This window comes from Cucurbita pepo, chromosome 2, assembly GCF_057944985.1.
Source record: "Cucurbita pepo subsp. pepo isolate OVF chromosome 2, ASM5794498v1, whole genome shotgun sequence".
In the NCBI taxonomy this organism is placed as follows: Eukaryota; Viridiplantae; Streptophyta; class Magnoliopsida; order Cucurbitales; family Cucurbitaceae; genus Cucurbita; species Cucurbita pepo.
In genome coordinates, this window is record NC_141799.1 from 12,468,414 (window position 1) to 12,482,904 (window position 14,491).

General features: G+C 37.9%; 2 protein-coding genes across 2 annotated transcripts; both read right to left on the minus strand.

Moving 5' to 3' along the window:
* Nucleotides 1-1,252: 1,252 nt before the first annotated feature.
* On the minus strand, nucleotides 1,253-3,773 carry LOC111787915 (cationic peroxidase 1-like). Its single transcript, XM_023668010.2, has 4 exons — nucleotides 3,522-3,773; nucleotides 2,521-2,712; nucleotides 2,279-2,444; nucleotides 1,253-1,815 (listed from the first exon to the last, which is right to left on the minus strand). Exons 1-4 carry the CDS (start codon nucleotides 3,729-3,731, stop codon nucleotides 1,427-1,429), a joined length of 957 nt encoding a protein of 318 aa, XP_023523778.2. The 5' UTR covers nucleotides 3,732-3,773; the 3' UTR covers nucleotides 1,253-1,426.
* A 1,785-nt stretch (nucleotides 3,774-5,558) lies between these two features.
* TIC110 (translocon at the inner envelope membrane of chloroplasts 110) lies at nucleotides 5,559-14,056 on the minus strand. The gene is made up of 15 exons (XM_023668009.2): nucleotides 13,391-14,056; nucleotides 13,045-13,104; nucleotides 11,863-11,986; nucleotides 11,677-11,745; nucleotides 11,471-11,569; nucleotides 11,258-11,324; nucleotides 10,665-10,729; nucleotides 10,489-10,583; nucleotides 9,771-9,898; nucleotides 9,588-9,688; nucleotides 7,928-8,144; nucleotides 7,571-7,725; nucleotides 7,244-7,369; nucleotides 6,173-7,153; nucleotides 5,559-6,065 (listed from the first exon to the last, which is right to left on the minus strand). Exons 1-15 carry the CDS (start codon nucleotides 13,906-13,908, stop codon nucleotides 5,823-5,825), a joined length of 3,048 nt encoding a protein of 1,015 aa, XP_023523777.2. The 5' UTR covers nucleotides 13,909-14,056; the 3' UTR covers nucleotides 5,559-5,822.
* Between the last annotated feature and the right edge of the window lie 435 nt (nucleotides 14,057-14,491).

The following is a 14,491-nucleotide window of genomic DNA, read 5'->3' on the forward strand; positions in this document are numbered from 1 at the left end:
CCATATAAAAAAAAAAAGGAAAACACGTCAAGAATATGAGTCAAGCAAAACTCATATTGGTCAAGTTTTCGAGTAGTGAAATTGATCGAAAATCTATATTTACGATAGACTATTAATGTCTGAGCATGATCGAGTTAAATTTAAGTTAAGCAACGTCTGGTTTAAAATATACGTCATTAGATTTTAATAAATGATTAGCGTATCAAGATTTAGGTCAAGATGTCATAACTTTAGCATACTTCATTAGAGAAAGATGGTTCATCCCACTTAGTTGAAATAACTGAGAACTGTTGTTCGGTGGCAAAACTGCATTAAACGAGGGGCTCGTGTCTCCTTCAACTTGTTGAGAGCGATAGTTTTGACATTTTCAAGCGAGAGTGATATCGAAATATAGGCAAAGTTGTAATGACCATGAGTGTCAATCGTGTCCCACCAACGTTGTTCTCTTTGACTCTTCTTCTTTCCGGTTCGGCAAGTTCATGAAATTTTATAATTTTATAATTATTCTTTTTTTATCTAATAATTATCATATTTATCATTTAATTTTAATTTAAGTTTATGAAATTTAAATAAAATAAAGAGTCTTTTATGTTCGGGTTTCGTTCCAACAAATTATGTTGTTTGGGGATTTGTCAGAACTAACTAGTAAGAGGCTCAAAATCGGAAACGATCTTAAAAACCAATCACGTTCCGATAAAAAATCTCAATATCGTCTTTGTTAGAGATGTCCACGGGGCTGTACGAGGACAGGGAAGCGTTCCTTGTCTCTATTCCCGCCTCCTATTTCATCTTTTGTTCCTTAAAATTTTTCATTTATTTTTGCTGGAAACTGACCGGGGACTTCCCGTGGTAAATTTTTTCTATCTTTTATAAATGTTTTTTAAAAAAATAATAATAAATTCAACGAAAACTCAAATTTCAATATTAAAACTTAATATTTATTTACTTACTAAGTATATATATACATACACAGCAGAGCTGGGTGAAGATTGAGACGAGGAATATAATTTCCGTCCCTTACCCTGTTTAGCTAACGAGAAGAAATTTCTCTCCATTCTGTCCTCATTCTTCATTTAAATTGGAACTTTTCACACCGTTTCGAGTGGGTCTCTACAGCGTCCCGACCTCACAGGTTAAATAGACATTTTTAAATACCGTTTTTTTAAAATATCTATAACGAAATGTCGGGAATTTCAAAGATTCTGATAAGATTTAGAGATATATTCATTTTATTAATAATGATAATCCAAAACAAACATGCAAAAGAAAGAAAAAAACAGAACAAAGATTACTCGATAACCAAATTATTGGAGTAACAAACAAACAAACCTAAAAAGTAGTTTTTACCGTTGGTCGCCACTCATTAAAAGCAGCATATATAGGTAATTCAGTTAAAGCCTTTGTGTGTTACTGTTGGAGATTCAATTCAGGCATTGATCTTCCGGCAGTCGGAACGAATCTCGCCGTCGGTTCCAGTGAGCGGGCTGAGATTAGACATCTTAACCATGGCGGCGGCGAAGTCGGAGAAGAAAGCAGAGGGGTTGGAGGAGTAAGAGGTGACATGAGAGTCGGCGGAGCCATTGTTGAAGAGGGCTTGATCGGAATGAAGAAGACCTTTGTTTTGTATCAAATTCTTGAAATAAGCCGTGTCGAAGGAGGAAGGCGTGCGGACGTCTAAAGACGAAAGCTTGTCGTCGTCGCCGGAGAAAGGGCAGTTTGATCTTAAAGAAGCTGCGAAGTCTGAATCGATAGTCGTTTCGTTATGAGCCCTTACTCGGAACATCGAGCACCTCGCTTGCCCTATTGTATGCGATCCTAATCCAATCATTCATCAACAAACAAACCAACCATTTTAGCCGACCCATAAACACTTAGTATCCCAATCCTACAGTTAAAAATGCTGTGATACCCAATTGTTGTCACACCCACAGATATTTACGTGGTCCGGAGAGAAATTTTCCTACATCCCCGACTGGTAGCTAGTTATTATAACCAAAGTGTTTACAAGTGTATCTCTCAAACTCTCACGCTACAAAATCTTTCAACTGACAATGATTTCATACCTCAAAACAATGTTAGAGGACCATTTACTTTATATAGGCATAGTAATACTAATTTCCGTACATGAACCAAATAAGTAAGAATATGAACCAAAAGGGTTTAAAGGAATGAGAGTTATGAACCAAAATAAATAAGAACACGAACCAAATGGATTATGAACAGAGAGATATGACAATACATTTTCATGACAACTTACAACAGTAGGTCAGTATAGTACCTGAAAGAGCGACTAATTCTTTGGTATCGAAGCCTTTGTTGGAGAAGGCGGAGACGAGATCAGGGAGGTCGAGGAAGGGAGAAGGAAGGTCATTGTTTGCGCGGTCGAAGCTGGCGGTGGTGGCGTCTCTCCTCCCAAGTGCCACCACCCACGACGGCCCACCGAGCTGAAAATTAAGCACAAAAGCTCAAAACCTACATACCCAAATGGTGTTCAGCTCAAGAAATGAAAGGAAATCTTACAGCAACCACTGAGTCCCTGGCTGCAATCGACAGAATATCAGCACATGAAACCACTGAAGGGCAGCTCGCCTCCACCAGCGTTTTTATCCCGTCGATCACTTCAAACCCTCTCAACGAATCTTTATTTGGGATTGCTGTCTTTTCTCCGGTGAAGTTCGACGTGTCGTCTAGCAGCACCGACGCGTCACATCCCTGCATGTACGTATACTATTCGTTATATCATTTCATCACTCGTGAAAACGACGAGTTAGAGCCATTATGTTTATGGTTGTAACTCTCAAACGTAGATCTGAGTTCACGTGGGCATGCATGCATGTATTTAAAGATTTGGATAGGTAGCGGTTTAAGCCTACCGCTAGCATATATTGTTCTACGCGTTTATTAGGGAGAGGTTTCCTCTCCAACCACCGATGTGGGATCTTACAATCTACTCCCTTGGGGCCACCGTCCTCACTGGCACACCGCCCAATATCTGGCTCTGATACCATTTGTAACAGCTTAAGCCCACAAGTAGCAGATATTGTCATCTTTGGACTTTTTCTTTCTGATTTCCCCTCAAGGTTTTGAAACACGTTTACGGAGAGGTTTCCACACTCTTATAAGGAATGCTTTGTTCACCTCTCCAATATGGGATCTCACAATCCACCCCCTTGGGGGCCAACGTCCTCGCTAGTACACCATCCAGCGTCTAGCTCTGATACCATTTGTAACAACTTAAGCCCACCATTGTCAAATACTGTCCTTTTTGGGCTTGCCCTTTTGAACTTCCCCTCAAAGTTTTGAAACACGTCTACCAGTGAGAGGTTTCCACACCCTTATAAGAATGTTTTGTTCCTCTCTCCAACCGACATGGGATCTCACACGATAATACTAAGTATTTTTTGTTATCCACTACTAAATTTTTGTCGGTTAGAAAATTCAATAACGAACAAATAGGAGGAACGAAAAAAAACCATAGTAAACTAAAGAACTAAAAAGGGGTGAATTTAAAAGAGACGTGCATTAACAAAGCAGTCGTGAAAATGAAGACGAAGCAATGAAGCCCCCATTCGATACTCTTTGGCCACTGCTTTCACGACTTCACGTCGGACGGTGGAGAGTAGCTTGGGGCATGAGCTCTCGTAAAAGTTTGCAGATAAACTGCCAAAGTTGAAAGGTATCAACGAAACAAACACGAAAAGACACCACAAATTTCTCCCCATCGAGTCCATTGTCCCAACAAACTTAGAGAAACTCGAAAATTTTGTGAGGAATGTTGCTATCTAAAACCAAGAACATATATATATATAGAGAGAGAGAGAGAGAGAGAGAGCCCAAGAAGGAGGTAGCTGCTTGCAACTGGCTGCTTACCTTTTTAGAAGGTCAGCTTCAAAGGTTGAAAATTTGTGAAAAAAGACCCAAAAAAAAACAAAAAAAAACCAGAAAAGAATGGATTTCATAAGCGTAAACCCACTATAGATGTGGGTGGGTGTACCGAATCATTATTTTTTTTTTTTTTTTTTTTTTAAAGTTAAATTTTGAAAAATCCATTGAATAGTGATTTGAATATTGAACACTTTGGAGAAGAGGATGTTGATGTTTGGCACATTATTGAATTGGATCAACTTTTTAAGTAAGATAGATTAATGGGTGTGTGTCGATCTCCACCGAGCTAGAAGACTCTTCGTCTCCGTAAAAAATTTCATTTATTTTTATAAGAATTGAAATGGGATTTTCAGTGAAAAATTTGGGGTCGAGTTCTATGTGAGTTTTTTTTTTTTTTATAAATAAAAGGTGAGGTGGGACGGAGTGGGATTTGAGTAGGAATAGGGAGGGGAAATACAATCTTCATCCTAACCCGTTTGTCTAACGAAAAGAAATCTCTCTCTATTCCCTTCCCATTAGGGGTGGGTCCTTGCGACCTTTAGTTCCACAAGTTAAATGAAAATCGGAGGAGATGTGAACAAAATGCATTCGGAATCTTATAGTTAGTCAAATAACGAATGCTAATTTTAATTGAATAATATAGCATTGGTAAATGGTAAGACTTGTAAGGAGGTATTGAAATTCATGTTGTTTTGGTAATCCCCCAAACTTAAGAATCTTCCAATTGGGTTTGAATTATGAAGTTTGGAAGTGTGTAGAGTTTTCAAATGCAATGATGGAGGGCGAACGGCGAGGGTCTCAAAGATTCATACAACTCTTAGTTTGATGTTAAAGAGTGGTAAGGTCGTCTAAGTGGAAGGCCGTCTGTAATGGCCTCAAGAACTTTCTAATCATCAGTCCTCTGCTATCATTATGTCAACACAATTCCCTCTCTAATTTTCAATATCAATCATGTAAACTGCCCCTCTCCCCTCCCATAGAATAATCAACACCAGACTACTCAATTTCAATGAGGGTAATGAGAGCTTAAAGATAATAGTGACTTAAAAGATCCACGGCCGAGTTTCGAGGAACTTTCAAATAAAAAATTCTAATTTTGGGATCCTCGACCCTCTCCTTTACAGTCGAGCAGCTTCGCAGCTTGGGCTTTATTCATGAGACTTACATGGCTGAAAGACAAGACCACGTTATACTGACCCAAACAACAAACAAGTATTTTACCGAAAGGCTAGCCAAAGAAAAGCACTTTAAAATGACGTTAGCCTTAAAGTTAAGGGCAAGGTTCAAATGAATAACACCAGAGACTAGATTGAAAGTTGAGGCATTGTTCCGAGAAGCCCATCAAAACAAAAATTTTATTTTTAAATAAATAAATAAAAGAAGAAGAAATACAAAGTAATTTCATATCGATTAAATGAAGCTAAACAAAGTGTTGAAAACTATGCTATAATATTAAAATTTTAAATGTTTATAAGTTATATCGAAAATCATAAGATATTTACAATATTATTAAATACCAAAATAATGAAAATTACCTTTAAGAAAATCTTTTAAAATGAAAAAAAAAATCTTCTAGAATCCGATCAGCAAATTCTCGATAGAAAATCCCTACTCGATCCCCATGAAAATAAACAAAAAAAAAATACAAAGAAACAAAAAAAAAATCATGAAAATGAGAACTAATATAGGAGACATTTCCTATCTCCTCTGGTGGACTTTCCCTAGAAATGAGAGCAAAATGGGCGGTGGCAGTACAGTTATTAACCAAATATGTGGCTACAATCATCACACCAAATTATATATCTCAATCTATCAAATAATGTTGCCTCTCGTCCTTCAAACTAGGAAACTTATGAAAACAAAAATTAGCCCCACCAAGGCCAAACTTCACTTCCTATCCCCAGGGTGTGCCTGTTTTATTATCAATTGCAACAAAATCAGAACACAAAGTTTTCCTCCTCCGCACCAAGAGGTTGTAATCTATCTCCCATCTCTCGGATAGCATCTGCGGTAGAGTCATCTATGCCCAGCAAATATTGCAAACGGGACACCTTTTCGGGTGCCGCTTCACTGTTCACGTATACAGAGAACAGATCAGCGAGTTCTTCAGGCACGTCCCAGGATAAAGGTTTCGATGGAACGGCTTTGTCACATGCGAGAAGATCATTGAGAGATGATATCTGGAAAATAAAAACGCCATAGGACACTTAGAATCACTGATATCTGGCATCGGGTCAATTCTAGTTACCCTACAATGGAGAAATCATTAAAATGAAACATATCTTACCACCCCCTGACGGTTTCTCTGCCTCAACAGTGCCACAGCCTGAATTAATGAGTTTGATAGCCTGCTTTCTGCCAGCTCGTGTACGACACCCTTTGCCTTCTCAGCATTAATGTTGAGGTCCGATGGGATTTTCTCATAGACCTCTTCTTCATCGAACTCGCCAGTGCCAGACGAGAAGATGTCATCGACGGTCTTTTTGAAGAGGGTCTCTCGCAATCGCTCTGATATCATGCTATCTAAATCAACATTTGCTTCCTTGAGTTCTCTAACCTGCTTAATGTTGAGTCGCCCTTGACCAACAGCGGTTTCAATGGCAGCAGCCATTTTCGTTGTTGTTATGTTCTTGATGATCTTATTGGCATATTCAGAAGGCAAGCCAACTTGCTTCTGCAACTCATTAAGCTGTTCTACCCTAGCCTTTGTAAGTTGACCATCAGCCAAAATTACTTCAGCTTGTTGCTGGAAGGCCTGCTCAGCTATGCTCCTATGTACTTCAACAGTCTCCTTAGTGGTTAAACCCAAAATGTTACCAAGCTGATTTAGAAAGACATATTCAGAATCGTCCTTCTTTGTCGTAATCTGAGCACCGAACGGAATTCTGACGACTTCGCCGGTCAAACAAAAATGCAAATATGTCTTGTAAAGGTCAGTTCGTTCTCTTTCAGGCAGGTCATCCTTCAAAGTTATCTCTGTCTGACCAGATTTCCCCAATTTCGCAGAAAGGTCTTTGTTTGGTCTTATTTTCCTCAAACTCTGAAGTGATTCCCATTCCTCATCCTCATCGTCAAGCTGTTCCTGTTCCTGTTCCTCTTTGATAGGATCTTCCGGCGGGGCATCAGAAGATTCCCCTTTTATATCAGCCACCAATTCTGTTACAACTAACGTATTGAAAGCAATCATCTTCTTAAGTTCTTTTGCAGATTCAGTACGATTTCCAATCGCACGAGCTCGCTTTACGTAGTTCATGAAAATTTTCCGAACCTTCATGGGTGGTAAAAAGGGAATTAAGGTGAGTGCAACAAAATTTTATCACAAGTAATTGAAATAACACACTATAAGATGATTACTCACTGCTTTGCTTGCTATCGACATGGCAGCCTCCCTTGTCAAGCGCAAGCCATGAGCTGCCTTCCTCACAGATTTCTTTATATCTGCGTCATAACCATCAACACCTGCAGCAATGGCCTCCTTTACAACCTGAGAAGAATTAGGAATATTAGTCTTGACACGATAGAGCTGGAAGTTCAAGCGGATAGTGTGTCAAATTATAGAAAAAAAACAAGTCCAACGCCTTAATAGAAAACCCATAACCAGGAACTTAACAAGTGAAAATGAACTGTTAGACACCAAGGTACTAGGCATAATAGACAACAAAATGAGATGCTAAAATATCATTACCTTTTCAAACAAGGAACCACAAATATCTGTATGTGCCGCTTCGACAGTTTGTTGAGGTATGCAAAGCATAACCCTTAGCTTCAGTAATGCAGATACATCCTCATCACTCAGCTCTCCATCAGCCACACATTGCTGAAGCTTTTGACGATAAATCTCTGCATAACATAACAGGTGATTCAGAAATAATCGTGAAAATGGTAGGTTGACTTGTATATTGGCACATACAAAGATGGATAAAGATGTCATAACTGGCTGCATGAATATTTGAAAGCTCAAAACGGAAATTGATTGTTGCCAGCACAGAACTAACATAGGGAGCCAGATCCAACAAACGGTGCAATCAGCTAGATAGCATACCTTCATGAATCTCACTGGCCTTCAGTGGATTAAAGTGAAGCTCCTCGCAGAGATTTTGGAGAAAGGCTGCTTTACTATCTGCCATCTCCAAATCGCCACTACTTACAGACTGTGCAAGACGTTTGCGATAAACCTTTGAGGTAACGTCAAGTGTAATGTTTTCAGCTTCTCGCTTGCCTAGACCAAATATATTTCTCAACTGATTCAAGGCAGCAAGCTGAGGAAAAAAAGAAGAAGAAGAATGTTTACTATCATTTTATTGGAGAGAAAAGAGATTAGTAACAATCAACTACCAAAATAGAAATGGACAAGCATTGCATCGGACTCAAAGGTGGCTTCTCGAGAAAATGTTTGTAACAATCATTAGCCAAATGAATACGGTTAATCATAATTTTAAGCTCGGGAGCATTGCAGATGTCAACTTCACATAAAATTTTGCTTCAACCGTTCAACGTTAGCCTGCTTTTATTCAGTGAAATTATTTCTTGAGACAATCAATAATTTTTTTGTTTTAAGAGGATGCCTAATCCACAAATTCTTTAATAGAATTTTCGTTAACTCATATCAAGGGAAAAAATGAAACAATAAGATAAACGATAGCCTAACACAAACCTAAATTATAATAACATACACCGCTTCTGGTATACAAAGAGTGAAGAATTACCATGAAGAAAGTGTAATCTCAAACGATGCAATGATAATAGCTTATAAACCCTTTAAAAAAACATGTGTTTTGATGATAGCTTATAAACCAACAAGGCTGCCAATTTCATAACAGTAAAAAGGCATAGCAGTCTTCAAAGACTGACTAATGGAAATTCAACAATATGCGTTAACAATTTAACATAAATTAAAAAATTAAAAAACAGGTACAAAATCTGACATCTTAGGCTCTGAAGTAAAAACAATTATATTTAGAGAATGCTTAAGCCTCAAAGAAGAACTAGAAATCATTGGGTAACTAAAGCAGTTGAAACAATGGTATTGAGTCCAACTGTGCATAGGACTATATTATCATTATTGTTTTTATTTTTATTAATAATAGGCCAAGCTAGTTGTTTTGGAGCAACGCAGACCTCTCAAAAGACCAGGAGATTTTCCTTCAAGCTCAATCAATGAAAAGTCCATATTTCAGTTGCTAGTCTTTCAGGTTTCCCGATCCACTATAGCCAGCACCCATGGCCACGAATAACTTATGAGTCCTTGGAAATGTGAAATTCTATATCCAGGCTCAAACCTTTCATGGTAAAAATCCCTTCTTTCAAAAAATGAAATAGCTTTACACTCCTTATTTGAGAGGGATAACTCGCTACAAAATTCACCTCTCGCCACACACTTCCTGGGTATCTACTCTTTCCTCGGGCCACCTTCCATCTATCACAAGTGTCTTTAAGAGTGCAAATAGTTAATCCTATAGGACAAGCGGAAGTGGAGAGGTCTCCTAGAATTGGCGTTTATTGCATCTCAGAAAGATACAATATTAAAGAATTTTTCAATTGGCACCTTTATTTATTCTGGCTAGTTGATTAGCATTTTTTCAACTCCCTAGCTTGGGTTTAAATGTAAATGCCAATCACTCCTCCCCTATTTTAGCATGTTCATTTCTTCAATAAAATAAAAGTTAAGTCAACAGCATGTGTTTGGTAATCATAAAATTGACCTTATCTTCTTCCATGCGGCCATCAGATAAAGAATCTGTAACATATGCTCGATACAGAAGCTTCAAATCATCAATCTTCCGGTCACCATCATACTCTCCACCTAACCCAAATGATGCATAAAAGCAATTCATATGTGATTCATCCACAAAATTAGAAATGAAAATATGGAACTTAAAACCTACCCATAAGAGAAATTGGACCAACTCCAGGAGCAAAGCGATTGGCATCTGGATGGTTCTTTAATGAAATAAGCAAACTGTTGAACTCCAGTAGCTTATCAAGCTCTTCCACAACTTCTATGACTCCCCTGCTGGAAACCGAAAGTTATTATCAGTTACACAGAAGACAAATGAATGAAGTAAAGAACCAAAAATACGTACATAAAGTCATAGAACTATAAATATCAAAAATGAAACACTACTTTCATCTACAAGGACCAGAAAACATTTTTTCGGAAATTAGAGATTGTTGGTGGTGGTTGAGTACAGATGCTTGAACTACCTTGGTCTGAAAGAAATATTCCAACCTTTAAAGACAATTTTTCAAATCCTGAAGAAAATATTGATAGAATTGACTTTGGAGTTTTAAGAGAGTCTATCCAATCCAAAGATTTTGTTACTTGTCAGGTTTTGACACTCAAATCAATTGGAGAGTTTTTTTTTTTTTTTTTTTTTTTTTTTTGTAGCTAATAGGTAAGCCTTCTCTTCTTCCACTGTTCTATACCCTTTTTTGTCTTGTGAATAAGAAATTTTCTTTCTTTAAGACAGGGGGGAGAGAGGATCCATCAAAGAAACTTTCATAAAAAAGAAATCTAATGTACAATGTTATGATGAAAGTTAACAGAAAACTTTCTGGCTTTGATAACTGACAGAGAGTAGACTGAAGGAAAGGTAACCATACACTGCCCTTGTTCTGGACTTGAGTATATTCAGTGCTACTGATATATTTTCCTCGGCCAGCTTTCTCGTACGCTCCCTAAACAAATCATCTGCCATCTGCAAGTAAATAAATTATTATGTTGGAAGAAACAATAATGAACTTTTTCAAAAAGCTCTTGAAATGAAAAGTTAAGATACCTCATCAGAAAGTCGAAACAAACGCTGTGCATCTTTGAGACTTATGAGTTGCTCCGCGTTAACATCTAAAAATATCGCACCAATTATATACTGATCAGGATAGAAATGGGCACAATATATCTGGATGATGGAAGTCATTTTACAATAATAATTGACTTATGTATTATTAAGTTACAAGTTTAATTAAGCTTCAAAGCTGAAAAAGATTGCATCAATTACATACTGATCAGGATAGAAATGGGCACAATATATCTGGATGCCAAAACTCATTTTACAATGATAATTGACTTCGTACTATTAAGATTTACAAGTTTCATTAAGCTCAAGAGCTGATTATTCCCATATAAAATGATAAAACTGAATTTTTTAGCTGAAATATGTCGTTGAAATTATAATAAGATACTACGGTTTAGTTACTTTTAACCATCTCTCAACAGGGAAAATGTACTTTCAAGAGAAACCCTTTGTGTAACCCAGAAAATGAAACTTTTTTTTATGAGAAAGCAAAGACCGAGGCAAAGTCAAACCCTTCAATAAATGCATATGATTTGATGAGATAAGAACCTATGTGTATCCATGAAAATACTGTTTACCTCTTCCAACTGATTTTAGCTCAGAAATATACAATCGTTCAGCATTTTCGCGGATGGCAATCTCAACCTGAGCAAAATATTATAAAACAATTAGTCAAATCAGATATGCTCAATCAAGCATTGAGCAAACAAATTGATTAAACAGCATACCATTGTATCTAACTAAAGATAACAAGAACAAATGGAAACTGTAATTAAAATAATTAAGTTTACCTGAGAATCAGTAACCTTAAATACCCGCTTCCAAGGTAATAGGAAAGAAGACGCTTCTCCAAACACAAGGGTTGATACATATATAAGTTTCTGAAATGCCTGCACTGGAGTATCACCCTTAATGGTCAAGCTCCATTCTTCAAGACCACGGAAAATGTTCTCAACTGATATTTATAAGCTTAAGGAAATAAGCACAAATGACGTACCCGACGTTGTTCTATGTCACCATCACGATCTCCAGTTTCAAGTCGTTGCCTAAAAATTCTTCTACCAATCTAGAAACCCAAGAGAATGATCAATTTTCATTAAAACCATGCAGAATTAGTTTTAACCAACAACCACAAAGCTCATATCTGCATGTCACGACGCAAAGACCAACGTAGAATACTTACCTCCATATGCATACCAGCAGCATCAGGGTCATCAATGCCCAAGGCGCTTTTGAACTTGATAATTGTGTCAACCTCATCACCATTAAGATCTTGACTTCCCGGTGGAAGAACAGAAGATACAAATCTGAACATATTCTTTTGTTAGTGAAAAGCAACACGTTGCATAAAGAAATTAGAATCTTCTAAAAATGCAAGGATTATTGAAGCTGACAACTGTGCTGACATCATCATCTTGAAAATCCTTACTTCCCAGAGGCTTAGAAGATAAAAATATGCACAGGGTTTTGTTTTTTTTCTTTTTTTTTTTTTTTTTTTTTTTTCTTCTAGGATAGTCAAGGAATTGTATTGAGAAAGTTGAGAAAGATGAAATTATAGAAGTTCACAAAAACACACTTCAATTAGCATGAATCCAAAAGGGGAAAGGTCGTAGAAACTTTTAGCTAGGGAACTCCAAGTACCGACACCATCTCCCACAACTCATGTATGTCCTCTCAACTCCTTATAAATATTTCTGTTTCTTCCTACTCAAATTTTCCAACACAAAACCTTGAGTGCAAACAAGGAGAAAAATCATAGCAGGTGATAAACAAAGATTAACTATCTGAAACCTCGGACCTAACAACGGGTTAGAAAATATCTCACTTCTCTTCTTATAAGGATATAAATGATAAACTTGATTGCATGAAAGAAAGAAGCTTACAAGGAGATGACCTAGAAAAGTCAAAGGAGTGATAGACAACCTCTCGAATTCATAGAAAGCCTTATTTATTGAAACCCATATGGAGGATTCAAACCTCTAACCTCTTGGTTGAGGGTACATGCCTTTCACTAGTGGACTAAAGCTCAAGTCTTATATAAACCCATATGGATAATACAACTGAACACAAAACACCGATGTCCCTGAAGAACCCAACCAAAATCTCCTATGCTTCAAAGATCCTTCAATTTCTTCCTAACTCACTTCTCATGAAAGGGTTCTTACAAGTTATGGCAACGAAATGCAAAATCATAGCAAACATTTACCTTTTAAAACAGGTGTTCACAAAAAAAAAAAATGTAGTGGTTGTCTCAAATCAATGGGGACGGATAAAGGCAAGTTGAAATCTACAATGCTAATGTATTGAGTAGACAACCGATAATTCCAATAGTTGATTATGCAGTTGAAGTTCATTTGGGACTCACCGACAATACAAGTCACATAGCTCTGCGTTAAACGCCTCATCTTGCTTGCTTACTCCATATCTGAAGATCAATGTGAAAAAGAAAAATTACAATACAAACAAAACCTACTATTGCAACAAAAATGTCAATTCTTAAAAGCTTGGACATTTTTTTATCCGAGATTTCCTAAATAATGATGACTATTAGCAGTTAGTATATTACGCACTTCGTATGCTAACAAGCCGCCGGTACTTAAACCAATAACTTCCTATCAAATTAACCCTCGTCTTTTCACCAAGTCTGTGCAATCGTAAGAAACTAGGCAAACGAAAAGAGAAATAGAAACAAGAAAAATAATAAAACCAACTTTGCAGCAATGCTTTCTATTTCCTCCTTCTTCACATTCGCAGGATCATCAAATCCAGCCACATAGTTATGCAAATCAACAGCCGCAACATCAGGAACACATGAATTTAAGGAATATACAGCAGCTCCACTTGCGGCAGCGAGAGCAGCAGCCCCACCCAAAGCTGCGTTACGGGACTTACCAAACCGCAACCCTAGCCCATAACCAGCGGCTACAGCTCCAGCAACAACAATGGCCGAAGTCGCTAATCGTAAAGGCGGAGATAATAACCGAACAACAGGTTGAATCCCAGTGAGCTCCTTCTTGCCACCAAAAATATCAAGTGAGGAAGGCGACGAGGACGAGACGGTTTCTTCCGTAACCTCCGATGAACTACGCGGAATTGAGACTCTAAATTGACGTCGTTTGGAGAGATTGAAGCTTGTGGCTGTTCGAAGAGGGAGAGGATTGAGAAAAGAAGAGGAGGTGGGGCAGCGGCCGGTTGAGAAATGAGAAGCGAGGAGGGTAGAGGTGTTCATTTCTCCGTCGCGCGCGCTGTGCTAAGGGATAACTGAGGACGCTGGCAGATAAGGCAGCCTGCCTAGGGTATGATTCACAGAGGCTTTTATAGGGTTTACAGAGGCGAGCGAGCGAAGAAGACAATGCGCATTGCCACATGGACGCCCAATCTTCAATTCAACAAACCGGAAGGGAGAGACTGCAGAAATGCCCCTCAACTTATATATATTTTCAGTTTCACCCCGGTTTTAAGGAGAGAATTTTATTATGGCACAAAAGTTATATATTTAAATTTGTATTTTAAGAAATTATGTTCTATGTTATATTCTATTTTTATTTATAAAATATTATTGATTTTTTCACAATATTTGCTAGCAGTGGATCTGAGCCGTTACAAATGTTATCAGAGCCTGACACCAGACGATGTGTCAGCTTTCTCACTATTCCCCGAATGGGGGTAGACACGAGGCGGTGTGCCAGTAAGGACGTTGGGCCCTAAAGGGGTGCGGATTTGGTGGCGGTCCCACATCAATTAGAGGAAGGAAAGAGTGTCAGCGAGGACATTAGGCCCCGAAGGGGGGTGGATTTGGTGGCGGTCCCACA